Source organism: Sapajus apella, unplaced genomic scaffold (genome assembly GCF_009761245.1).
Source record: "Sapajus apella isolate SASKATOON/1434 unplaced genomic scaffold, GSC_monkey_1.0 scaffold205, whole genome shotgun sequence".
In the NCBI taxonomy this organism is placed as follows: domain Eukaryota; kingdom Metazoa; phylum Chordata; class Mammalia; order Primates; family Cebidae; genus Sapajus; species Sapajus apella.
In genome coordinates this window covers 73,684-100,978 of record NW_022437145.1, presented here as the reverse complement: position 1 = coordinate 100,978, position 27,295 = coordinate 73,684, and the positions used below count along the sequence as shown (strand labels likewise).

Below are 27,295 nucleotides of genomic sequence, written 5' to 3'. Positions count from 1 at the left end.
GGGGTTTCACCATGTTGACCAGGATGGTCTCGATCTCTTGACCTCGTGATCCACCCGCCTCGGCCTCCCAAAGTGCTGGGATTACAGGCTTGAGCCACCGTGCCCGGCCTTAGGACCTTTCTTCAAAATTGTATGCTGTAATAAGCACATGAAAATATTTATCATTAGTCATTAGGAAAATGCAAATTAAAACTACTGTGAGGTACCCCTGTACATCTACCAATAGCTAAAGTTAAAAAGTCTGAAAACACCAAGTGTTGAGGAGAATGTGGAACAGCTGGCGCTCATACTTTGCTGGTGGGAAGCTAATATGGTGCCGCCACTTTGGGAAACAATTTGATGGTTTCTTATAAAGTTAAATATACACTTATCATATGTGGTAGGCAGAAATTTAAGTTGGCCCATGACTTTTGCATCCAGATGTTATTCCTATGATTATGTTAATGGAAAAAGGGAGATTGGATGAGCCCAGTCTAATCACACAGGCCCTTTAGAAGAGTAGAGTTTTCTTTTTCTGGTGTCACAATAAAAAAACGGATTTGAAGTGTGAGAAGGACTTGATGTGCCATTACTCCAGAGACATTCAGAGATATATTCCAGTCCTGTGGCCTCAGAACTAAGCAGATGGGAAATTGGCCCCTGGCTCCTCTTCACCCCCATACCACCCTTATCATTCCAGTGCCCACAGCCCTTCTTCAGAGCCCTCTGCTGCCACTGGCCTGCCCCTTCACCCCAGGTGACCCAGCATGGTGGACCCTGGACACTCTCTAGTCTTATTTCAACTAACATTTTCCTTCACTGTGTTCCATTCCTGAGGGAATGGAGGCTGTTCTCATGGGCTCATATTGTTTAATATCAAAACACCCCTTTTATTTTGCAGATGGAGAACATGAAGATTAGTAAGTGACTTGCTAAACATCTTCAGAGTCAGAGGCTGGGCAGGTGCTTTGACACAGATCCCCGTGACTCTAGATACTGTACCTTCAACTGCATTACACTGGGCTACCCGACTGCTGAAGATTCTGCATAGCTGACCAGCACTGAGTTTGTAATGCTGGTGCCACCAGGCTGCTTTGGCCTAGAGGTATCAAGGAGGAGCAGCACCCAGAGCCCTAGCTTAGTCTTCATTGTCATTTTTCTCCCTTGACACCAGTTTTTTAAAGGATAGTTTTATTGAGATATAATTCAGGAACCATAATATTCATCCTTTAAAAGATATAATTCAGTAGTTTTTATTATATCTACAGAGTTGCACAGCAATATAATTCCAGAATATTTTCATCACCCCTAAAAAGAAACCTCATACTCAACAGTCACTCTTTGTTCCCCTATCCCTCCACTCAGTCCTAGGCAACCACTAATCCACTTTCTGTCTCTATAGATTTGCCTTTTCCAGACATTTCTCATAAGCAGAATCATATGTGCTCTTTTATGTCTGACTTCTTTAACTTAATGTGCTCAACGTTCATCCATGTTGTAGCATGTGTCAGTACTTCATTCCTTTATATGGTCAAATAGTATTTCATTGTATGGATATACAATTTGTCTGTTCATCAGTTGATGGACATTGGGCTGTTTCTACTTTTTAATTATTGTGAATAGTGCTGCTATGAACATTCAGATACAAGGTTTTGTGTGGACATTCTCCACCTTCCTGCCACCACTTGGTACTATCTGTATTCTTATTTTAGCCACCCTCATGAGTATGAAGGTGGCCTAGCTGTCATTTGCATGTACAGCCTCTCGTTCACCAGTCGCCTTACCTCCAGGTGCTCTCCTTGCCCCCATCCTTCCCCACTGTGGCTGAAAGTGAACTTACTTTCTTTTTTTTTTTTTTTGTGGGGGACAGAGTTTCACTCTTGTTACCCAGGCTGGAGTGCAATGGCGCGATCTCGGCTCACCGCAACCTCCGCCTCCTGGGTTCAGGCAATTCTCCTGCCTCAGCCTCCTGAGTAGCTGGGATTACAGGCACACGCCACCATGCCCGGCTAATTTTTTGTATTTTTAGTAGAGATGGGGTTTCACCGTGTTGAGCAGGATGGTCTCGATCTCTTGACCTCGTGATCCACCCACCTTGGCCTCCCAAAGTGCTGGGATTACAGGCTTGAGCCACCGCACCCGGCCTTTTTTTTTCTCTTTTGAGATGCAGGTCTCCCTCTGTCACCCAGGCTGGGGCTCAGTGGTGTGATAATAGCTCATGTCGGCCTCAACCTCCTGGGCTCAGGTGATCCTCCCATCTCAGCCTCCTGAGTAGATGGGCCTACAGGCATGTGCCACCATAGCCAACTAATTTTTTGTATTTTTTATAGAGATGGGGTTGTACTGTGTTGCCCAGGCTGGTCTGGAATTCCTAGACTCAAAGCAATTCACCCACCTTGTCCTCCCAGAGTGCTCGGATTATAAGCATGAGCCATAGCACTCAGCCTGAGAGGGAACTTTCACAAAGTCTGACAGCTGTCCTTCCACAGTTCCCACAGCAATTCTTAGCCTAGTGTATGAGGTATGGCTCAGTTTGGCTCTGCCCAGCTTTTTAGTCTCATTTTCTACCTCATTATACTCCACACCCCAGCATGCACTTTCAGCCTGTGATTTTGTATATGCCGTTGTCCTGCTGGAATGCCCTTCCCTCTATACCTCTGCCAAGACACCTTTCAAGGCTGAGTTCAAATGTCACTTTCTCTGTGAAGGCTCTGACTTCCCACACGGGGGACATTTGCCTAAAAGAAGTTTTCAGTTTTGTGGAAGAAGACAATGTAAACCACTGATCATATAATAAAATATGATTAATATGATACTCAATACAGAGCTGAATCAGCCATTCTGGGAGCTCAAGGGAGAGGGATTTCCTCTATGGATTACTGTGGAAGAAATATTTGCTGAATGTATGAATGATTGAACAAATGAATAAAAAGCTAGTTTTAAGACGAGGCACTATGGCTCACACCTATAATCTCAGAACTTTGGGAGGCCAAGGCAGGTGAATCACTTGAGGCGAGGAGTTTGAGACCAGCCTGGCCAACATGGTAAAACGCTATCTCTACTAAAAATACAAAAAATTGGCCAGGTATGGTGGCAGGTGCCTGTAATCTCAGCTACTCGAGAGGCCAAGGCAGGCAGATCGCTTGAGGCCAGGAGTTTGACCAGCCTGGCCAACATGGTAAAGCCCTGTCTCTACTAAAAATACAAAAATTGGCCAGGCATGGTGGCAGGTGCCTGTAATCTCAGCTACTGGAGAGGCTGAAGCATGAAAATTGCTTGAAATTGGGAGCCAGAGGTTGCAGTGAGCTGAATGAGCTAAGATCATGCCACTGCAATCCAGTCTGGGCAACAGAATGAGAGTCTGTCTCAAAAAAACAAAAACCAAACACACACACACACACACACCTGCTAGTTTTAAACAACAAACTGGTAGAAGGGAATGAAGGAGGCTTAGCTCTAGCCATGAGGTCCTGGCCAGTGACAGAGGGGGCATTGTGGCTGAACACAGAAGGCCGGGAAATTTCTAGGTAGTATGGCAGTGAGAGAAAAGAGGAAAAGACTACTTGGTCCTGTTCACTAGGCAATTATAGGGGTAGTGACTGTGAGGCTAAGACAGGCTCCTCAGCAATACCCTCCTATAATCAGGGTAGTCCCAGCAGCTTCTATAGGGAGTCATGAGCTGCTCAGGTTGGGTTCCCCTTCCCAGGGACTGTTGAGGACAGGCAGTCAAAAACCTTCAGAGACACAAATATATGATTCCACTTATATGAGGTCCCTAGAGTAGTCAAATCCATAGAGATAGCAAATAGAACGGTGGATGCCAGGGGCTATGAGGGGGACTTGGGAGTTGTTTAATGGGTACAGTTTCAGTGTGGGAAGATGAAAAAGATCCATCTAGAGATGGATGATAGTGAAGGTTGCACAACAACAACGTGAACGTACTTAATGCTACTGACCTATATACTTAAAATGATTAAAATACTAAATTTTATGTTATATATAGTTAATTACAATTAAAACAAGGCCAAGTGCAGTGACTCACACCTGTAATCCTAGTATTTTGGGAGGCCAATGCCAGAGGATTGCTTGAGCCCAGGAGGTCAAGACCAGCCTGAGCAACATAGAAAGATATCATCTCTACAAACGTATTTTATTTTTTATTTTATTTATTTATTTTTTTTTTTGAGACGGAGTTTCGCTCTTGTTACCCAGGCTGGAGTGCAATGGCGCTATCTCGGCTCACCACAACCTCCGTCTCCTGGGTTCAGGCAATTCTCCTGCCTCAGCCTCCCGAGTAGCTGGGATTACAGGCACGCACCACCATGCCCAGCTAATTTCTTTTTGTAGTTTTAGTAGAGACGGGGTTTCACCGTGTTGACCAGAATGGCCTCGATCTCTTGACCTCGTGATCCGCCCGCCTCGGCCTCCCAAAGTGCTGGGATTACAGGCTTGAGCCACCGCGCCCGGCCTATTTTGTTATTTTTAATGTACTTTTTGAGACAGAGTCTTGCTTTGTCACCCAGGCTGGAGTGTGGTGGCACGATCTTGGCTGTCTGCAACCTCGACCTTCGGGTTCAAGTGATTCTCCTGCCTCAGCCTCCCAAGTAGCTGGGATTACAGGCGCACGCCATCACACCTGGCTAATTTTTTGGTATTTGTAATAGAGACAGGGTTTCACCATGTTGGCCAGGCTGGTCTCGAATTCTTGACCTCAAGTGATCCACCCACTTCGGTCTCCCAAAGTGCTGAGATTACTGGCATGAGCCACTGTACCTGGCCTCGCTACAAATACAAAAGTATTTTAAAATTAGCTGGGTATGGTGGTGTATACCTGTAGTCCTGGCTAGTCAGGAGGCTGAGGTGGCAGGATCACTTAAGCCTAGCGGGTTAAGGTGGCAGTGAGCCATGATCATTCCACTGCACTCTAGCTTGGGTGACAGTGCAAGACCCTGTCTCAAAAACAAAAATAAACAGTTGCCAGAGTCAGAGTTGAGTATCACAGGCCAGGGAAACACCTAGGCTCTTGGGCATGAGGGGCAAATGGGGAAAGTGCTATACAATACCTCACTGGGAGCTGGGCATGGTGGTTCACACCTGTAGTCCTAGCACGTTGGGAGGCCAAAGCGGGTGAATCACCTGAGGTCAGGAGTTTGAGACCAATCTGGCCGACATGGTGAAAGCCCATCTCTATTAAAAATACAAAAAAAAGTTGGGCCTGGTGGCGTGCGCTTGTAATCCCAGCTAATCAGGAAGCTGAGGCAGGAGAATCACTTAAACCCAGGAGGCAGAGGTTGCAGTGAGCTGGGATCGAACCATTGCCCTCCAGCCTGGGTGACACAGCAAGACTCTGTCTCAAACAAACAAACAAACAAAAACTCACTGGCACCTCCCCCTAGTGTTTAGGCTATTGGTTTGAAGAAGGCTTTTTTATCACTCAAGGTCCAGCTCAAATGCTGCCTCTCCTGTGCAGCCTCCCTTGATTCAAATACAGGTTGAGACTGAGCACTCCTGTAATCCCACCACTTTGGAAGGCCAAAGGGGTGAATCACTTGACGTCAAATTCAGGACCAGCCTGGCCAATGTGGTAAAACCCACATCTACTAAAAATACAAAATTAGCCAGGCGTTGTGGTGCGTACCTGTAGTCCTACTTGGGAGGCTGAGGCAGGAGAATCACTTGAACTCAGGAGGCGGAGGTTGCAGTGAGCTGGGATCACACCACTGCACTCCAGCCTGGGCAACAGAGGGAGACTCCATCTCAAAAACAAACAAAAAAAACAAATACAGGTTGACTATCTGTAATCCAAATATCCGAAATACAAAATACTCCAAAACCTAAAACTTTTGAGCACTAACATGATGCTCAAAGCAGATGCTCATTGGGCATTTTGAATTTTGGACTTTTGTATTAGGCATGCTCAACTGCTAAAAGGTGATTTTGGCATTGCATGTAATTATTTGTGTTTCCTATAATCTGCCAAAATGGCTGGGATCATGTCATATTAATTTCCGTGGTTTCCATCCATTCAACAAACATTCCCAAATGCCAATTTTGTGCCAAGCTCTGTGCTAGGTACTGGGAAATCATTCCCCTTACACCTCCTGTTCTGAATGTTAAAACAGGAACATCAGCCCTTTTAGAAACATTAGGGGGAAAGCATTTCCCTAACTCATCCTCCTCACCCAAAGCAGGTTTCATCTAACAGGCAAGACACTAGCTTAAGATTTACCATGCCATCAGGGCAGGATTAAGGTATTAAAGGTTATGCCCCCATCAACTTAAACTCTTAAAATGCTGGCCAGCTGGCTCAGTGTCCATAATGCAAACACAGTTCCCACCTGTGGACCCCTGGTCTGGCAAGGAGAAAGAAGGTGGTTTAGAAAGCTCATTTTAGACAGGTAGGATTAAGCAAGTATAATAAAATGTTATTCGTATAATCTAGGTGGTAGGTGTGTGAGTGTTCACTATAAAATTCTCTCGGCTGGGTGCGGTGGCTCAGGCCAGGCGCAGTGGCTCACACCTGTAATCCCAGCACTTTGGGAGGCCGAGGTGGGCAGATCACAAGGTTAGGAGATCGAGACCATCCTGGCCATGGTGAAACCCCATCTCTACTAAAAATACAAAAATTAACTGGGTGTGGTGGCACGCGCCTGTGGTCCCAGCTCCTTGGGAGGCTGAGGTGGAAGAATCGCTTGAACCCAGGAGGCAGAGGTTGCAGTGAGCCAAGATTGCACCATTGCACTCCAGCCTGGTGACAGAGCAAGGCTCCGTCTCAAAACAAACAAAATTCTCTCATTGCCGTATGTTTGAAAAATTGCAGGAAAAAAAAAAGGCCATTCTGACCCAGAGTCCCAGCCAATATTCTAGTATGATGTTTACCAGCAATAAAGCTGATGTTTTGGTTCTCATCTGATTCCTGAATTGTAAATTAGCTCTAAACCCAGAAGGGGAAGTAGACACAAAGATTAACCAGACTCAGTCCCTGCCCTTGAGTATATCACAGCCTGGTGGGGAGAAGAATGATAAGAAAATGGAAACTTGAAGTAGAAAGAGCTAAGTGCCATAATAGGATAGATGTTTGATCCTCAAGAACACAGAGGGGACCAGGCGTGGTGGCTCACACCTGTAATCCCAGCACTTTGGGAGGCTGAGGCGAATGGATCACAAGGTCAGGAGTTTGAGACCAGCCTGGACAATGTGGTGAAACTGTCTCTACTAAAAATACAAAAATTAGCTGGGCGTGGTGGCACATGCCTGTAGTCCCAGCTATTCAGGAGACTGAGGCAGGAGAATCGCTTGAACCCGAGAGGCGGAGTTTGCAGTCAGCTGAGATTGTGCCATTGCACTCCAGCCTGGGTGACAGAGCAAGACTCCGTCTCAAAGGAAAAAAAAAAAAAAAAAAAGCAAAAGCCTTGTGCATGGATGTGCCACACAAGACAAGATTCAGCAACCACTGACTTAGCATAGGGCCCATTCCTGGGACATTTTCTTGGGACTCCCAGTACCCTTCACAGGCCATGACATTGGGTCAGGGACTCAGGATGTCATGGGTAAGGTAAACACTGATCTCCAAGTGTCCCCTAAGCCATAAAACACAACCCATTTGGAGGCGGACATGCTTTTGCTTACCCTGGATCCCCTCCTTCTTGTGGTGGCAGTTTCTCATGGGGAACCATCCCTCTCTCTAGCCCACCTGGGCTATGGAGAGCTGATCATATACCCTGGCTTCCAGGAGAGGGTACTGACCCAAACCGGGCTACTCAGGGCATCCTATGCCCCAGCCATGAGACATTTTACCCAAGCCAGCCTAATGAGACTCAATTCTGGGAACTATAGGGAAAGAGAATCTTTTTCCCAGAGGATATAAGCTAGAAGCTACTGCTGGTCATCCTACTGTCTCATAAGACTAAAGCTGACAGGAATGTTGAGCCAAGAGATGGAGTCTGATAACCTTGTGTGAGCTTCTGGGATCCTGCTGTGCCTAAAGCCAGTATTGACCCCAGGACTTCTCAGTTACCAGTTTGAGTTTTGTTTCTGTCACTGTAGCTTTAAAAGTCTTACCCAGGCAGGGCATGGTGGTTTATGCCTGGAATTCTAGCACTTTTGGAGGCTGAGGTACGAGGATCACTTGAGGCCAGAAGTTTGAGACCAGCCTGGCAGTATAGCAAGACCCCGTCTGTATTTAAAAAATTTAAAAAATAATAATATTTTTTTCAAGTCTCACTCAATCCACCCTCCAATCCCTGGTAGGAATATCAGGCCCTTGACAAGCAGCTGCCCCTTCCTGCCATTGTCCTGGCAGAAGCAAGCCCCACTGCCTGCGCCCACTCAGCAAGGGCCTTACCTGCACCAGGAGGTTCTGCAGCCCAATGACCAGGGACCGCACTTGTGATGTTCGCAGTGGAGCTAAGACAGTGTCCTCAGTGGCTGGCAGTGGCGGGACCCCTGAGGGTACCAGGGCCACCAGGGCAGAGGAAAAGCTTTGTCGCAGGGCTGTCCGCAGGAAGCATAAGATAGCAGCTGGAAGCAGAAGACTCCTTACACCCAGTTCCTGTCTCCTTCCCACCTCCCGCCCAGCTCTGTCACAGGATGGAAGACAATGAAGATGAGACAATTATGGAGTGACCACAGGCTGGTCTGTATGCTGGTCCTATTTGAAAACCTGGGCGAAAAGCTTTTCTTCTCCTGCTGGAGACTTGTGGACCCATACCTGAGAGCAGTACAGCATTTTTCTTTGGAAAGCTGAGAGCCTTCAATACTTGGTCCATTTCCACAGAGAGTGTCTGGTGAACCTGGCAGGGCAGAGGGCAAAAGGCTAACCCCAAGTCTGAACAGAAAATAACCTGCCTGAATATCTCTTCTACCACCTCCCCAGACATATCCACTGCATCAAAAGGGGACAGAGGAGGCCACAGAGTCTTCCAAGCTGCACCGGTCCTAGCTTCAGGAGCATGAGGAAGAGAATCAAGTCTGTACCTGGAGAACTGTTTTTCTCCCAAATCTCCCTCATCCTCATTGGCCTCCTCCACCAGACAGCCTTCCCTGGCCTCATCTGTGGTTCAGCCTCTGGCTCTGCCCACTATACCCCTAACTCAGAAGATCTGGAGTCAGACAGGTCAAATCAAAATCCTGGCTCTCAGGTCAGGTACAGCAGCTTACACCTGTAATCCCAGGACTTTGGGTGGCTGAGGTGGGAGGATTGCTTGAGCCCAGGAGTTCAAGACCAGGCTGGACAACATAATGAAGCCCCATCTCTACAAGAAAATACAAAAAACATTAGCTGGGCATGGTAGCATGCACCTGTAGTCCCCGCTACTCAGGAGGCTGAGGTGAAAGAATCACTTGAGCCGGGAGGCCAAGGCTGCAGTGAGCTGAGATAGCGCCACTGCACTCCAGCCTGGGCAACAGACTCCATCTCTTTAAAAAAACGAGCCGGGTGCGGTGGCTCACGCCTGTAATCCCAGCACTTTGGGAGGCTGAGGCGGGTGGATCACGAGGTCAAGAGATCAAGACCATCCTGGTCAACACGGTGAAACCCCGTCTCTACTAAAACTACAAAAAATTAGCTGGGCATGGTGGCACGTGCCTGTAATCCCAGCTACTCAGGAGGCTGAGGCAGGAGAATTGCCTGAATCCAGGAGGTAGAGGTTGCGGTGAGCCGAGATGGCGCCATTGCACTCCAGTCTGGGTAACAAGAGCGAAACTCCGTCTCAAAAATAAATAAATAAATAAATAAATAAATAAACGATAAAAAAATAAAAATCCTGGCTTTGTCACCTGTCAGCTGTATGCCCTTGGGCAAGTCACTGCACCTCTCTCAGCATGGCTTACTTTCTTCATCTATGAAATTAAGACAACACCCACTCGCTTTCACTCCCTCCAGAGCTATTGTGAGGGACAGCTGAGGATCAGCATCAGTAAACATGACTTTAATGTCAAGCAATGCCCAAATTGAGGGGCCAGTTGGGGTGTCAGTTTCAAAGCTATTGAACCTGCTCTCCTCAGCCAGAACATAGGCTGCCTGAGAGCAGGAACTACTCTTCTGCTTGGTTCTATCAGTCTGGCACAAAGTAGTTCCTTAGAAACTCCTATTGAAAGCAGTAAGTTCTAGGCAGAAGAACCAACTTGTAAAAAAGCATGGAGATATCATACTAAGGTAAGATGTTAATAACATGAAACTATGTGTGTGTGTCGGGAACTCTCTGTACGACCTGCACCATTTTTCTATAAAACTGTCCTAAAAGTGAAGTCTATTAATAATAAACAAAACAGACAAAAAAAGGTATGGCAAAGTGAAGGAGCACAGCTGACTGGGAGAAGTGCAAATGCCTAGCCAGAGGACAGGGAAGGTGGGTGGCAATGGCAGAAAGTAAGGCTGCAGAGGGCCAGGCCTAGAGGAGGACAAAAAGGCTGTTGAAGGAGCTTGGGCAGAAGGGATGTGAGGACAGAATGTGGCTGCAATGATAGGACATGCAGAGGGAAGAGGCGGGTGGCCAGGAGATTATAACTGGGTCACATTAGTAGGGAGGATGAATGATCAGGCCTGAGTTAGGGCGCTGGAAGTAGCTAGGAATAGGTAATTGCCTAGGTGTGAGCGGAGTGCCAGGCCAGAGACAAGGACAAAATGCCAGTTTTCTCCTGGGCAGGTGATACAGAGAGCTGGATGGGCTGAGCAGCCTCACATGGAAAATTAGGAAAGGTTTCTGTCCTAAACCAACCCAACCACAGGCAGTAATCTGCAGGATCTGCCAGAGCATAGATTTGCCACAGCTTGTTGCCCTTCTGGGGGTCAAAGTTTAAAACTAATGTCACTTCTCTGTGCCTATCACTAGATTGGCACAGTACTAGGCACAGTGTGAGGATACCACAGAGGCTAGCAGATGTTTTCCATGAGAAGCAGCCCACAGAGGAGCTCACACAGAGCACTGTGATGACAAGGCCCTACAAGAGGGAGGGGCTGAAGGGAAAGGAGGTGCTCTGTGGATATGTCCACTGCTCTTCTCTTCCCTGCATCACCTTCTGGAACAGTAATGACAGCTAACCATGTGCAGCATTACAAAGCTTGCCATGCTGCACTTCAAGGTCACAGGTTGGCTTCTGCCTCCCTGTCTGGTCTGACCTGCTCCATTCATTTCCCACATTCTCACCACACAAAGCACCTCACCACTCCCCAAATATATAGACCATGTCCTGAATTTGTGCAGCTTCATCCCTTTGCTCATATTGTTCTCTCTACCTGGAATGCTTTTCCCTACTATCTTTGCTGAGTACAATCTTATCTTTCAAGACTACAAGCTTCCTAAGGGTAGGACACATGCTATATTCATTTTTTATTCCTCTGTGCCAAGAATAGAGCCTGGAGTGTGAGTAAACCTTGTGTGTTAAGTGGATTAATATAAACCAACCTGATAACAACCCTGGGATGTTTTCCCCATTTTGTACATAAGGAAACTGAGCTCAGAAAAGGTAAATACCTTGCCAAGGTCACACAGCTAATAAGCCCCAGAACTGGGACCAGAACTCAAGATCTTCAACACTCCTTTGAGTGCCACCCCATGCCTCAAAGCCACAGGAGTTAGAAACTAACCTGCAAACTGCCCTTGTGCTGCTGGGCAGATAAAGAGGCAGTGAGCAGCCAGGCAGAGCAGAGGAGTGTTGTCCTGGGAGAGTCTGCTTCTGTCAAGGTGAGTGCCAGCATCTTCTCCAGAAGCTGCATCAGGCCTGTGCCGCTCAGAAGCACTGCAGCAGCTGCAGGAGGTGGGCAGGGCAGGGCCCACAGGAGTTACAGAGGAGCTCCAGCTAAGCACCACGACGGTGCTTAGCACCTGATAGGGGCTTCACAAACAAAGGATCATCCTGAGGTTCTAAGGGTCCCAGCTTCATAACAGAAGCTCAGGTTATTAGAACCAGAAAGGACCTTTTGACCACCAGCCATACATACAACCCTATTTTTTTGAGATGGAAAAGTTGAGGTAGAGAGGGTCACAGACACTGCCCAGAACTCTTCACTGTCCCAGCCCGGGCCCCTGCACCTCTTTTTTGACTGCTGGGTGTGGTCTGATGAAGGCTCCAGTACAGGAAGTTGAAGGAGGGCTGCAGGATATCCACATCAGTGGGGCTGCACTTCCCACACAGCTTGCTCACTGCAAGAGATGAGTCCCCAGGTGGCCTACTGCACAGCACTCACACTTGTCACAGGTGGTGACCTGCAACTGGCTATTTCAGATGTCAGTCTTGGGGAGCAAGAACAAACTAAGTGTCCCTGACATTACAACCAATGGAAAGAAACAGTGACAAACCTTAAGGCACATTCATACCCTCCATCTAGACAAACATCAGGCAAGCAGCCTACAGCTGCACATTAGCCAGAAAGACTATAGCAGTTGAGATGTTCATCTTCACTACCTTCCCAAGGGAACTTCAACAGTCGAATAAAGTGCAGTTCCCTGCACTTGCCACATCGTCTCTCTCACATCACTTCATTTGGCTAAGCCTCTAGTCCTAGTCAGCAATCAAGATTCAGCTCAGGACTGCACAGTGACTTATACCTGTAATCCCAACACTTTGGGAGGCTGAGGCAGGCAGATTGCTTGAGACCAGGAGTTTGAGACCAACCTGGGCAACGTGGTGAGACCCCATCTCTCCACAAAAAATACGAAAAATTAGCTGGGCATGGTGGCACACACTGGTAGTTCCAGCTACCTGGGAGGCTGAGGTGGAAGGATCACTCGAGCCCAAGGGGTTGAGGCCTCAGTGAGCAGTGATCATGCTACTACACTTCAGCCTAGGTGACAGTGAAATCCTGTCTAAAAAAAAAAAAAAAAAAAGATTTAGTGAAAAGTTAGTCTCCCCTTTGAAGCCTTCCTTAACCTCTCAAGGCAAGATTAGATGCTGCTTCTGCATTCCCCCAGGCTTCATGAGTACTACATTACACTGTAAATAGCTATAGAACATATCCCTTTACTACTGGGAACTCCCACTTCCCATCTCCCTACCCCCATCCTAATAGGAAATCTACCTACATCTCCATTCACTTTTTGGCAGCCATATCACACCCTGACTTCTAATTGGCCTGCGGTCACCCAAACCAGCAGGTCTCCACCCCGAACCACAATCCTCTACTCTCTGTGCTATCATATAGAAGTGCTCAAGGATTATATGTAAATGCCCTATTACATTTCATGGGTGGGTTTCAGCCTGTTACTCCCTGTCAGAGGCTCTTTTGAAGGCTGACTTTGTCACACACAGATCTCCCTCCTAGCTTAGTGTCATCCTTAATCTCACAGACAGGCTAGTGATGACTGGCACCAGGCTGAGGCCATCTGCAACCTATCCCCAGTGGCCTTTTTTTGAATCTGACACTGATCTTCTCATGAGGAGGACTGGGCTTCAGGCAGGGAAGGTACCCCATTTTCACCTGTGGCTAGAGGACCTGGGGGTCTACAGACACTGAAGACACATCATTTTTCCTATTAATTTCAACCTTTCCTCAGCAAATCTTCCTGTAGGTACTGCCTATGAAGTGATGATAGCATCACAAGTTGAGAAACCAAGGAGGTCTGAGGTGTGGGTCAGAAAGAAGCCTGGAGAACTGTGAACTGGATCATCAGATCTGAGTCAATTGTAGGATGAGGTGGAGAGCTGACCTTGTACCAGGAAAAAAAAAAATCTGCATGGATAGCAACTGTTGAAGGCCTACTGTGTATCAAGCACTATGTGACATTCTTTATCTAACTAGATAAGTATTCCTTATCTCAATCTTAAGACAGGGAAGTACTGCTACTTTACCTATGAGGAACCTAAGGCTCACAGAGACTAGATGATTGCTAGTGACTAAACTGAGATTCAAACCCAGGACTTCCTGACTCTAGAGCTTATGCCTGTTACACATTGATTTGTTTGTTTTAGAGATGAGGTCTCACTCCATTGTCCAGGCTAGAAGCAGTGGTGAGATCATAGCTCACTGCGCCCTCGACGTCTTGAGTTCAAGCAATCCTCCCACCTAGGCCCCTCCAAGTAGCTGGGACTATAAGTCTGTGCATCACCATACACAGCTAATGTTTTTGTATTTTTTTGTAAAGACAAGGTTTCACCATGTTGCCTAGGCTGGTCTTGAATTCCTGAGCTCAAACGATGCATTGCCTCAGACTCCCAAAGTGCTAGGATTACAGGCATGAGCCACCATGCCTGGCCGTTTGTAGAGGCAGGGTCTTGCTATGTTGCCCAGGCTGATCTTGAACTCCTGGCGTCAAACAATCCTCCTGCCTCAAACTCCGAAAGTGCGGGGATTACAGAAATGAGCCACCATGCCTGGCCTCATATGCTGATTTTTTGCAGGGGTGGGGTGTCTCCTAAACATTCCCAGAGAATAAGCAGAGAAGGTCCTGACAGGTCCTTTAGCAAGAAACCCCTAGGAATAGAATGACATACTAGCTTCTTCCATAGGGATGAAAGGGTAGAAGAAAGAACACCAGCCTACTGCGTGAGCACCCATTGCACACCCAGCCCTGGGCCCATGGGTGCTGTCTCAAGCAGGCAGGGCACCTTGGTGAAGGAGCTTCATGGCCATGCTGTCCAGTTCTTCCTCTGACACATTCCTGAGCTGCATCAAGGAGAGGAGGCTCAGCAGCAATGGTAGGTTCCCCAAGGCTGTGAAGAACAAGGAGGGGTGGGCAGGAAGTCTGATGCTCAGATCACCTAAAGGTCGGACACCCTGCCCTGCTTTAATGGCCCATAATAACAGGTTCAAAGTTTTCTGTTTCCTAAGAAGTCAGATGTTTTGTTGGGATTTACCCCTATATCTTTCTTCATTCAGGACAGGCGTAACTACTAGGTGCTAGACATAGGTTGGTACCAAGAATTCATTATTTCATTTAATCCCATGAAAAAAATGTGAAGTATGGATTGTTATTCCCATTTTGCACTTACAAAATTGAGGTTCAGAGAGGCTGAGTGACTTCTCCAAGATCCCACAGCCAGAAAGTGGCAGGGCGCTATGGTCTGAATGTTTGTGTTCCTCCAAAATTCATGTTGAAATCTTAACCCCCATTGTGATAATATTAGGAAGTAAGATTTCCGGTAGATGACTATGGAGGGTAGAATCCTCATAAATGAGATGAGTGGCCTTTTGAAAGAAACTGTGAGGCACTCCCTCCCTCACCCCTTCTTCTTACATAGTAAGAAGACAAGCCATCATGCTGGCACATGCCTGTAACTCCAGCTACTCAGGAGTCTGAGGTTGGGGGATTGCTTGAGTCTAGGAGGTCAAGGCTGTGGGGGCCAGGGGAGGAGAAGGAGGAAGAAAAGAGGAGGAGAAGGAAGAAAGGAGGAGGAGGGAAGGGATAAGGAAAAGCGGAAAGAGGATGAGAAGGAGGAGGAGGAGGAGGAAAGAAAGAAAAGAAAAGAAAAAGAAAGAAAGAGAAAGAAAGAAAGAAAGAAAGAAAGAAGGAAAAATAAGACGGCCATTTATGAACCACAAAGTGGGCTTTCACCAGACACTGAATCTTCCAGCAACTTGATTTTGGATTTCCTAGGCCCAAGAACTGTGAGAAATAAATTTCTGTTGTTTGTAAGTTACCCAGTCTATGGTCCAAACAGATTAAGACCCAAATCTGAATCCAATGCCCATGGATTTCCTACTTTATTTCCACTAAATCTTATGGTTCTTAACCAGTATTATCAGTTAAGCATGGCTTGTCCTTCCCGGAAAAGGAATAACTCATCTACTCTTGACACCTACTTCCAAACCCTCAGTCCTCTGTCAGGTAGCCACAAATTGCCTCTCGCTTTGCTTAGAAATTTAATTTTAAAATTCAGCTTCTCTAAAAATAGAAAAAAATAGGGCTGGGCACAGTGGCTCACCCCTGTAACCCAAGCACTTTGGGAGCCTGAAGCAGGCAGACCTCTTGAGCTCAGGAGTTCAAGTCCACCCTGGGCAACATGGTAAAACCCTGTCTCTCCTGAAAATACAGAAATATTAGCCAGGTGTGGTGACACATGCCTGCAAGTCCCAGCTACTCAAGAGGCTGAGGCACAAGAATTGCTTGAACCTGGGAGGCAGAGATTGCAGTGAGCTGAGATCTTGCCACTGCACTCCAGCCTGGGTGACAGATAAAATAATAATAAAATAAAATAAAATACATAAAATATTAAATAAATTAATAAATCAATCAATCCCAATTTCAGTGTCTTCATACTGTACCAAACATCAAGCTTCCTTGACTCCAGTGAGTACCATTCCAGATTTGGAAACTATTCTCCTGGATCTCACTGGGAGCTTCCAACACATCACAGATCCACCTCCCTCCCCAGACCCTCGAGACTGCTGCTACCTCCAGCTTCCTCCAGACTTCCCACTTTCTTCTTCCCACAGCGGGGCTGCCATTCTTATGACAAACAACTCTGAGCACATGCTGCACAGGGTGGGGACATGCATGCACACATCAAACATACCTATTCATGTTAAACATTTGCACATCAAACCAAGCTTGTGGTACACCCACTCTGCAGTGAGAGAAAGGAGGTGAGGTTTGGCTTGATGCCACAATGGCCTGACTTTTCTTTTTCAGCTAAGACCCTGGTTCTTTCTCCTGGAACAGACCTAACAAAGATAGAGATGCCCATTCTTGACTGGCTTTCAGGTCAAAGTGTGCCCACAGCACCTGCAGACTGACCTCCTGATGGGGAGGCCCCATGCTCCACTAGCAGACGCTGTAGGATCAGCAGGAAGTGGCCTCGGATAAGACCGCCCACTTGAATATCCTCATTCTTCCTCAGGAAGGTCCTCAGGCTAATCAGTACCTTGCGTGCTATGTCCACTGGGCTGGAATAGATTAGGTCCTGAGCAGGAAAGAAGAAAGCCAGAGATCAGAGGGTATGGCAGTTGGGGAAAGTGACAATGAGGAATATAGGAGCAGGAAAAGGGCCCAGAATTATAGTGTCACAAAAACTGGGTAATCGCTCTCTTACTAAGCACCTGTTAGGTATCAAAGGCTCTCTAGGTACACTGACACCTCACAACCACCTCTTAGAATAGAGCCACCCTTATTAAATTCATCCCAAACAGGAGAAAACAGAGGCTCAGTGAGATTACATGACTTGCTAAAGGTCATATAAGCCAGTGGCACAGACAGAATTTGAATGCACGTCTCCCAACTCCAAGTCCAAAGCTCTATTTTCCAGGATGCCTCCCTCTTGCAAATGGAAGAACTAGAGTCAAAAGGTTGTTTTCAGGACGGGGAACCTGAGGTATGCCTTAAAGGAGAAGAGGAGAGAGTGATTATGTCATTGGGCAGGAAGAGTATAAATTAGGAGAGATTCAGTGCACAGAAAGGGAAGTGAGGACCAGGTCAGGCCCCTTCTCTACCAAGGCATCGGGCTATCTCTGCCCCAAGCTATAAAGGCCATAGGCTCAGAGGATGTGAAAGGACATAGGTTTTTTTTCCTTGATCTTCTTTTTAAATTTTTTTTTTCTTTTTTCACATATCCCCACTGGGGAAGGACATTTCTTTTTATTTTGCATTCAGAGTTATTTTATTTTATTTTATTTATTTCTATATTTTTTGAGACGGAGTTTCGCTCTTGTTCCGCAGGCTGGAGTGCAATGGCGCGATCTCGGCTCACCGCAACCTCCGCCTCCTGAGTTCAGGCAATTCTCCTGCCTCAGCCTCCCGAGTAGCTGGGATTACAGGCACGTGCCACCATGCCCAGCTAATTTTTTGTATTTTTAGTAGAGACGGGGTTTCACCATGTTGACCAGGATGGTCTCGATCTCCTGACCTCGTGATCCACCCGCCTCGGCCTCCCAAAGTGCTGGGATTACAGGCGTGAGCCACCGCACCCGGCCCAGAGTTATTTTAATGAGTATCTGTTAAAGACAAAGGCAGTCAGAAGCTGCACCAGAGTCTACCCTACTGATAGCTCCTGGCACCTACCAGCTCAAAGAAGGCAATTCCTTTGGACAGGCTAATGTGCTGGGCCAGTTTGGACTGAGTGCTATGAATCCAAGGTCAACAGACTTCCTCTCCAGGGAGGAGAGCTCCTGACAGAGAGATATGGCTACAATGCACCTGGCCAGACAAACCCAGGTGTGCTGATCACTGGGCAGAAGGAGAGGGATGGGGTCACAGGGATGTCTCAGTTTGGCTCTTAGAAACCTCCACAGTTGCTGGAAAAATGACTATAATATCAGTAACAACCACTCAGTTAGGGCCTAATAATGTCAGGTACTATGTTGTTTATACAATAGCTGTATATTTGTTTACACATTATTTATATCTCTATAATAACTCTTCCAGGTAGGTGTCAAATGAGAAAACTGGGGCGGGTTAATCAGTTTACGTATCAAGAAAGTAATAAAGTTGTAAATTCTATTGCACTGAGTTAGTGAAGGGAAGGGATGAGGTCTACTTCATCTTCGTCACCTTGTAAGGACTTAGAAAACATCTCTGGAAAGGGTCACAGAATGAGAGGGCTACAGAGGATCTAGATAATTTTTTCAAATACCTTTACAGAGTATGAGCTGAAGCCCAGTGGGAAGGGAGGGGCATGATTTGCCCAGGGTCACAGAGCCCAAGCTCAAACCAGTTTCCTGGTCTTGCGCCTTCATCAACACATCACTGCCCCACTGCCACTAGTCCCTCAGAAATCTGAGTTAATGAATGTTAAGGGAATAAAAGGAAAGGGGCTACTCAGCTTTGGGTAGCTATGGTGAATGCTGGAGGAAGAGGAATATGTGGACCCCACCATTATGGGTCAGTAGGAAGGCTCTGGGCATGACCTAATCTGTAGTCTCTGCTCTCCAGAGCTGTCCAGAACTCTCTGGGATTAGACAGACCAGAGTGACTTGGCCAAGGAGGAAATAGAACTTCTGTGATGTCATTGTTCCTTCACAACTAAACAACCTATATGAAAGACCACCCATTGATAAGAGTGGCAATTTATTGCTTTGTTTTCAGCTGTTAATTACCCCAATCAAAACCAGAAATTGGTACCAACACATTTAAAAAAAATTTTTTTTTTTTTTTTTTTTTGAGATGGAGTCTTGCTCTGTTGCCAAGGCTGGAGTGCAGTGGTGCAATGTCAGCTCATTGCAACCTCCGCCTCCCGGGTTCAAGTGTTTCGATGCCTCAGCCTCCCGAGTAGCTGGGACTATAGGCACTCGCCACCACGCTTGGCTAATTTTTTGTATTTTTAGTAGAGATGGGGTTTCACCATGTTATCCAGGATGGTCTCGATCTCCTGACCTCAATATCGACCTGCCTCGACCTCCCAAAGTGCTGGGATTACAGGCATGAGCCACCGTGCCCGGCCCAACACATATTTTTAGACTCTGTTTCCCTCCTGTGGCTAGAAGCTGGGGAGAAATGGTAAGAATTATATAACTAAACAGACAACAAAGTTGTTCCTCGCTGTTCTTTGTTACCATTGATGTCTCCAGGATCTAATTTAGTGAAAAACTTACTAACGCTGGGCTCTTAGTCCATGACCCTTATTAACTATATGACCTTGGGCAATTCAACTAGCTTCTCTGAGATGAACTTTTTCTGATTCAGAGGCAGAGTTAATGATTAGTGAATGACAGCCCACTATGTGAAGCAAACCAAGAGTGTTCCTATATACTATCTCATCTACTCTCACGTTATGTCCATTTTCTGTGGGAGGAAACTGAAGTTCAGAGTAGCCTCTATCTTCCTAGTCCTCTATGCAGCAGCCCATCTTAAAGTCCACTCCTTTCTGTTAAGCTCTAGCACAAGACTCCTCTCTGCCCTAACCCCACCACCTCCAGAAAGGAGAGGTGATGAGAATGGTGCATATTCAAGGACAAGGATTGAGTCACCAGGATAAAGAATGGGACATCTACTGTAGCTTCCCAGTGACATAGACTTTAAGGATTTGGTCTCCTGAGATTCACTTGTTTGGTTTGCTTCTTTTAATACTTAGATTTATAGCCTAGGAGTATCAGGCCATCCCATATAGCCTAGGTGTGTCGTAGGCTAGACCATCTAGATGTGTGTAAGCGTACTCCAGGATGTTGACACAACCACAAAAATCAATTAACACTGTGTTTCTCAAAACATATTCCCATCATTAAGCAATGCATGACTATATTGTCACTACTATCCCTAAGTATATCAGAGGACCTAAATTTGTTGTTTTTTGTTTGTTTTTTTCAGATGGAGTCTCACTCTGTTCCCCAGGTTGGAGTATAGTGGCGTGATCTCAGCTCACTGCAACCTCCACCTCCTGGGTTCAAACGATTCTCCTGCCCTAGCCTCCCTAGTACCTGGGATTACAGGCATGCACCACTACACCCGGCTAATTTTTGTATTTTGAGTAGAGACGGGGTTTCATCATGTTTGCCAGGCTGGTCTCGAGCTCCTGACCTCAGGTGATCCACTTGCTTCAGCCTCCCTAAGTGCTGGGATTACAGACGTGAGCCATCACACCCCGCTGAATTCATTATTATTTTTGTTATGAAATAGAGACTTAGATCTATCCATACCTATAATTCAACGGGTCATAAATATTTATAAGTGTTAGGGACAAGCTGCCTCAGAAAATCATCCAAGTTGACCCCTTCCTCCTACTCTTGATTGCTCTGCAGCTGCATTTCTGAACTCCTATCTAAGTGCCACATCAAGGCTGCCAGATGTGCTACAATTAAGCAAAGCCTGATTACAGCCATCCGGGCAGCTTGGGGGAGGACAGGGAAAACCAGTGTTTGCTATCCATACTTGTAAATTCCTGTTTGACACATACCTGTAAAATCCTGGGTTCATTTTTAAAAACTGCTGCCAAAAAAATCACAGGATGATGTTTTGTAAGTCTGTCACAAGTTAACAAACTATCTATCTGCCTGTTACAGCTGATAGATTATCTCAGTCCTGAAATTCCCTTATGCCCCTCTCACCCCATGTAAACCCCTCATTTTGTAAGCTCAGGGCTGCCTCCTCTGACTGTTACGGGGCAGCCCAGCAGGTTAATAAAACATGCTTGCCTGACTTGGGGTCTTTTCTCCTTTCTCTCAGCTAACCTTACAATAAGTACCTACTATGTGTGAGAAACTGACCCCAAATATTTCATCTGGTGAAGAAAATCTAGTATCTTAGCTCTGTCCCCTGCTACTCTAATTTGTTGTTCAATGTGCTTTGTTGAGTGGAAGGGAAAAAGTGGAGTTAAACCCAATGTGTTGGAAATTGCAGACACGAGGCAGTTTACCTTATCTAATCTAATTAACCCATTTAATTACTGATGGGAATTTCAGTAATGTCTTACTTCATTAAAAAGTATTGACAGCCTGGACAATGAAGTGAATCTCCATTTCTACTAAAATATAAAAATAAAAAATTAGCTGGGCGTGGTGGCGTGCACCTGTAGTTCCAGCTACTCAGGAGGCCGAGGCAGAAGAATTGCATGAAGGGGAGAGACGCAGGTTGCAGTGAGCAGAGATCACGCCACTGCACTACAGCCTGGGTGACAGAATGAAACTCTGTCTCCAGGGGGAAAAAAAAAAAAAAAAGCATTAGGACATCTGACAATTCTAGGTATGCCTGAGCAAGTATGTTACACATGTAATATAATCATGTGAGTCATGGCAAAAAAAGAGGAGACCCTCTGCCATCAGATAGTTCCATCTACATGTCCCAGGAGCTTCCTTTGACATTAAACCTGTGTTAGCAGAGTCTGCCTGAGAGATGACAGGGAGGTGAGAAGGGATGGTGACTAAGATCTGCATTTTATAGCGTCATCCCCGAGGAAGAGAGGCACACATCTCTCAGTGCCATAGACTTCCATTAGACTTAGAGAAGAGTGTGGATTTAAAGAAGTCAGGCACCTGCAAGTAGAAGAGACCCCCCCACTCACATGGAGACAGTAATAAATCCAGAGGTGGGCTAAAGCAGCTGTGGGTGCCCTGACCTCAGTAAACCAGCACCCAGAGAGAAAAGGCCCACCATTTTTTTTTTTTTTTTTTTTTTTTGAGACAAGAGTCTCGTTTGGTTACCAGGGGCAAGGCTCGAGGGCAGTGGTGCGACCTCCGCTCACTGCAAACTCTGCCTCCTGGGTTCAAGCAATTCTCCTGCCTCAGCCTCCCGAGTAGCTGCGACTACAGGTGCGTGCCACTATGCCCGGCTAATTTTTGCATTTTAGTAGAGACAGGGTTTCACCACGTTGGCCAGGATGGTTTCAATCTCTTGACCTGGTGATCCGCCCACTTCGGCCTCCCAAAGTACTGGGATTAGAGGCATGACCACAGCGTCTGAAGGTCCACCATTTCTGAATGTAGAAATGAAGGAGTGGTCACCTACCAGCAAGATGAGCAGGATGCTGGGGATGCTTCTGAGCAACTGGAACAGGACTGCTAAGCTGGTAGGAAGGGTGGGCTGCCCAGCAGAGGTGACATCATCGAATTCCTCATAGCTGCTCTCTTCCCAGGAGAACCAAAGTTCTAAGACACGGTGCCCAAACCTACTCATGAGCTCTGGATACAACAGAAAGAACCTGAGCAGGAGTGGATGGTGGGTATAGACTAGCTGCAGGTCTGGGATGCCCTCTAGGAATTTTCTGATTGCACTGACCATAGCCTGGAGGCAAAAGAACGAAAGGGGTTAATGCACCTTGCAGAGGACCCAAGAGACCCCAGCATAGGCAAGACATGACTAGGAAAAATGTACTGGCATCTCAGTATTCCAGGACACCTTGGCTGGCTCATCCCAAGGCACTCTAGTGAGAAAATACCATTGAACTTACCTTATAATAGAAGTTCTCAACTAGGGGTGATTTTGCTCCCATGGGACATTTAGTAAAGTCTAGAGTTATTTTTTACTATCTTGATTGGGCGGAATGCTACTGGCATCTAGTGGGGAGAGAGCAGGGATGCTGCTAAATATCCTACAATGCCAGGAAAGCCTATCACACACACAAAAAATAATCTGGTGCAAAATGTTAATAATGCCGAGGTCTAGAAACCCAGCTTTATGATGGTACCACAGTGGGTTGTAATTGTCAGTGTGCATGTCTACCTCCCACCTAGACTGAAAGCTGTTTGAGGGTAAGGACTGTGGCAGATTAATCTGTGCAATTACCATAGAGCCTGACACAGAAAAGGTGAAGGAGAGATAGGCTGAATAATTTTTTACTTCTCACAAACCTACCTCTTCCCATTGCACATAAAACAATGTTCAAATTCATTGGTATGAGGCTGGGAGCAGTGATCCATGCCTGTAATCCCAGCACTTTGGGAGGTCAAGGCTGGCAGATCACCTCAGGTAGTGAGTTTGATACCAGCCTGACCAACAGGGAGAAACTCTATCTCTACCAAAAATACAAAACTAGCTGGGCATAATGGTGCATGCCTATAATCTCAGCTACTTGGGAGACCGAGGAAGGAGAACTGCTTGAACCCAGGAGGTAAGGTTGCGGTGAGCCGAGGTAACGCCATCGCACTCTAGCCTGGGCAACAAGAGCGAAACTCCATCTCGGAAAGAAAAAAAAAAAAAAAACCTGGGCATGGTGGCTCACGCCTATAATCTCAACACTTTGGGAGGCCATGGCGGGTGGATAACCTGAGGTCAGGAGTTTAAGACCAGCCTGGCCAACATGGTGAAACCCCATCTCTACTAAAAATACAAAACCTAGCAGGGTATCATGGCATGCTTGTAATCCCAGCTACTCTGGAGGCTGAGGCAGGAAAATTGCTTGAACCTGGGAGACAGAGGTTGCAGTGAGCTAAGATCGTGCCATTGCACTCCAGTCTGGGCAACAGAGCAAGACTCCACTTCAAAAAAAAAAAAATCTTTAGTATGCTATTATATGAGTTTTACAGTTTGGCTCATTTAGGTCTTTCATTCATTGTGAATTCATTTTTGTGTATGGTATGTATGAGTTAAGAGTCCAACTTCATTATTTTGCATGTGTATATCCAGTCATTCCTGGAAATCTGCTGAAAAGACCAATCTTCCCCCGTTGAATTATCTTGGCATCCTCATCAAAAATTAATTGACTATAAATATATGGAATTATTCTGGACTCTCAATTCTATTCCATTGATCTATATGTCTACTCTTATGTCAGTACCACACTATCCTGATTACTAAAGTTTTTTGGTAAGTTTCAAAATAAAAAAGGTATGAGTCTTCCAACTTTGTTCTTTTTCAAGATTTCTTGACTATTTTGCATTTCCATATGAATTTTAGGTTCAGTTTGTTCATATTTGCAAAAAAGTAGAGCTAGGATTTTGATACAGATTGCATTGAATCTATCGATAAATTTGGAGAGGACTGCCATCTTAACACTATTAAGTCTTCCAATTTATGAATACAGTCTGTTAATTTAGATTTTTTTTTTTTTCTTTTTCTTTTTCTTTTTTTTTTTTTTTTTGATACGGAGTTTCGCTCTTGTTACCCAGGCTGGAGTGCAATGGCGCGATCTCGGCTCACTGCAACCTCCGCCTCCTGGGTTCAGGCAATTCTCCTGCCTCAGCCTCCCGAGTAGCTGGGACTACAGGCGTGCGCCACCATGCCCAGCTAATTTTTGTATTTTAAGTAGAGACGGGGTTTCACCATGTTGACCAGGATGGTCTCGATCTCTTGACCTCGTGATCCACCCGCCTCGGCCTCCCAAAGTGCTGGGATTACAGGCGTGAGCCACCACGCCCGGCTAATTTAGATTTTTAATTTGTAAAAAAATTAAAGAGAAACAGTAATGTTTTGAAATTTTCACTATGTAAGTTGATTCGATTTAAATTTGTGTCCCTCCTCAAATCTCATGTCAAAATCATAATCCTCAATGTTGGAGGAGGAGCCTGGTGGGAGGTAATTCAATCATGGAGGTGGACTTTCCCCTTCTGCTCTGGTAATATTGAGTGAATTCTCATGAGCTCTGGTTGTTTAAAAGTGTGTAGCACCTCTTCCTTCACTCTATTCCTCCTCCTCCCACCATATAAGACATACCTACTTCCCCTTTGCCTTCCACCATGATTGCAAGATTCCTGAGACTTCCTCAGCCATGGTTCCCATACAGACTGTGAAACTGAGTCTTTTCTTTATAAATTACTGTCTCAGGTAGTTCTCTATAATAATGCAAGAACTGACTAATACAAAGTCCTTATGCTTTTTTTGTTAAGTTCATTCCCAAGTTTTTAATTTCTTGATGCTATTGTAAATGAAATTGTTCCCTTAATTTCATTTTCTTTTTTGGAGACAGAGTCTCACTGTCATCCAGGCTGGAGTGCAGTGGCACAATCTCGGCTCACTGCAATCTCTGCCTCCTACATTCAAACAATTTTCCTGCCTCAGCCTCCAGAATAGCTAGGACTACAGTCACACACTGCCACACCTGGCTAATTTATTATATTTTAGTAGAGACAGGGTTTCACCATGTTGGTCAGGCTGGTCTTGAACTCTTAAGCTCAATCTGCCTGCCTCAGCCTGCCAAATTGCTAGAATTACAGGCATGAGCCACCATGCCCAGCCTAATTTCATTTTCAAGCATGTTAATAAAGACTTAAGTCTACCTTTTCAGCTCCTCTCCATTCTACCTCCCGTATGACTTAGCTAAGGTACATTAAACTAGGTTTCCTTCCTTGAATTGATAGACTGGGCATCTTCCCACTTCTGTACATTAAATCATACTCTACTCTCACCTTCAAAGTTCTTCCTTCACCTCTTTCATCTCCTCCACAAAGCCTCTCCCGATGCCATATAATCTGACACAATCTCTCCCTTTGTGCTTTGCTGGTTCTTGGCCAGTCCTCCAGCTCCAGGAGAGCACTCATTACTATAGCTGCCTGCCCCATAGAAGACCTTTTTGTCTCCCCTGACAAACTTGTGTTCTCTGAGGGCAGGGAACTTGTTTGATTCATTTCAGACCTGACAGGGCCCCACATGGTACCTAGCTCATGTTAAGTGGTCAATCTACACTGAGTGAGTTGCTGAAATGTTGAGAAGCAAATAAAAAATCATGGGCATTGAGTTGTGTTCAACAGCTTAGGAAATGCTGATCAAACTGGAATGAAGTTGCTAAAAAGGAGGAGCTTCCAGGCATAAATAGGGGCTAACACTCTGAAATGTCCATCCCCACAGAGACATCCACACTCGGGCTATTGGGGATCCTCAGACACATGCCTCAACACACGTCAGTGTGTATCTCCTCCACTCCTTCCACAAAGGCTCAACGACCACGAGAGTCAGAAAGGATCTCAGAGATAACTCTGTCCAAGGCCCAGAAAGGGAAGAAAACCTCTCTAGGAAGGCCCAGACTATGAGCAACAGACCCAGAATGTGGACCCAGGAGTCCTGCCTTTCTGTGCAATGCATGTATACAAGGTCACCCTGCTTCTACACAAAGGGCATTCATAGGTAAATGGCACCAAGGAAGCCTTCTCATAGAAGATACCACATGGAGAAGGTGACATCAGAGACAAAAGTAAAGGAATAACCTGGGAGCTAGCAGGCAAATTTTATGGGGAAGAGGTCTGCAAGCCTCCTGAAGGTGTCCTTTGCAGCACCACCCCAACTAGGCAGTCCCATTGCCCTTTATATATTTATATTAAATTTTATTTTATTTTTTGAGACAAGGTCTTACTCTCACCCAGGCTGGAGTACAGTGGTATGAACATGGCTCACTGCAGCCTTGACCTCTTGGGCTCAAGTAATCCTCCCACCTTAGTCTTCCCAGTAGCTGGGACCACAGGTGTGCACCACCATGCCTGGTCAATTTTTTTTTTTTTTTAGAGACGGGGTTTCACCATGTTGGCCAGGCTGGTCTTAAACTCCTGACCTTGGGTGATCCGCCCGCCTCGGCCTCTCAAAGTGCTAGGATTACAGGCGTGAGCCACCGCACCTGGCCTTTTAAAAATTTTTTTAAATTTTAAAATTTTCTGTAGCAATGTGGTCTCACCATTTTGCCAAGGCTAGTCTTGAATTCCTGAGCTCAAGTGATCCTCCCACCTCAGCCTCCCAAAGTGCTGGGATTAAAGGCATGAGCCACCATGCCCAATCTATACAAAATTTTAAAACATATATATATAATATGTCATTTATGGATTCCTGCCTCAGAGGAGAAGCTGGGGCCCCATGAGCTACTTTCCTAGCTTCCATACCATCACCAGCAGATGTGAAAAAGGGGTCCCCAAAATCCAGCCTTGCTATATTCTCAAAGCCATGGGACTATTCCTATTATGCCCTTTTCTCTGTTTACATCAGTTACCTCAGGAAGCCCAGCATCATCCCCATGTGGCTCAGGGTATATCCTTTTCTGTTTCTATCTCCCATTGTGTGTGTGTGTGTGTGTGTGTGTGTGTGTGTGTGTGTGTGTG

General features: G+C 46.0%; 1 protein-coding gene across 1 annotated transcript in view; it reads right to left on the bottom strand.

The window, feature by feature from the left end:
- Positions 1 to 27,295, bottom strand: part of MEI1 (meiotic double-stranded break formation protein 1) — a 92,691-nt gene that overhangs the window by 5,831 nt on the left and 59,565 nt on the right. Inside the window, exons 20-26 of the mRNA XM_032270161.1 lie at positions 22,287 to 22,562; positions 16,653 to 16,818; positions 14,524 to 14,628; positions 12,012 to 12,122; positions 11,567 to 11,727; positions 8,690 to 8,771; positions 8,324 to 8,499 (exon numbers count right to left, since the gene is read on the bottom strand). Of these exons, the coding sequence (XP_032126052.1) occupies positions 8,324 to 8,499; positions 8,690 to 8,771; positions 11,567 to 11,727; positions 12,012 to 12,122; positions 14,524 to 14,628; positions 16,653 to 16,818; positions 22,287 to 22,562 (1,077 nt within the window). The remainder of the gene's footprint in view (positions 1 to 8,323; positions 8,500 to 8,689; positions 8,772 to 11,566; positions 11,728 to 12,011; positions 12,123 to 14,523; positions 14,629 to 16,652; positions 16,819 to 22,286; positions 22,563 to 27,295) is intronic.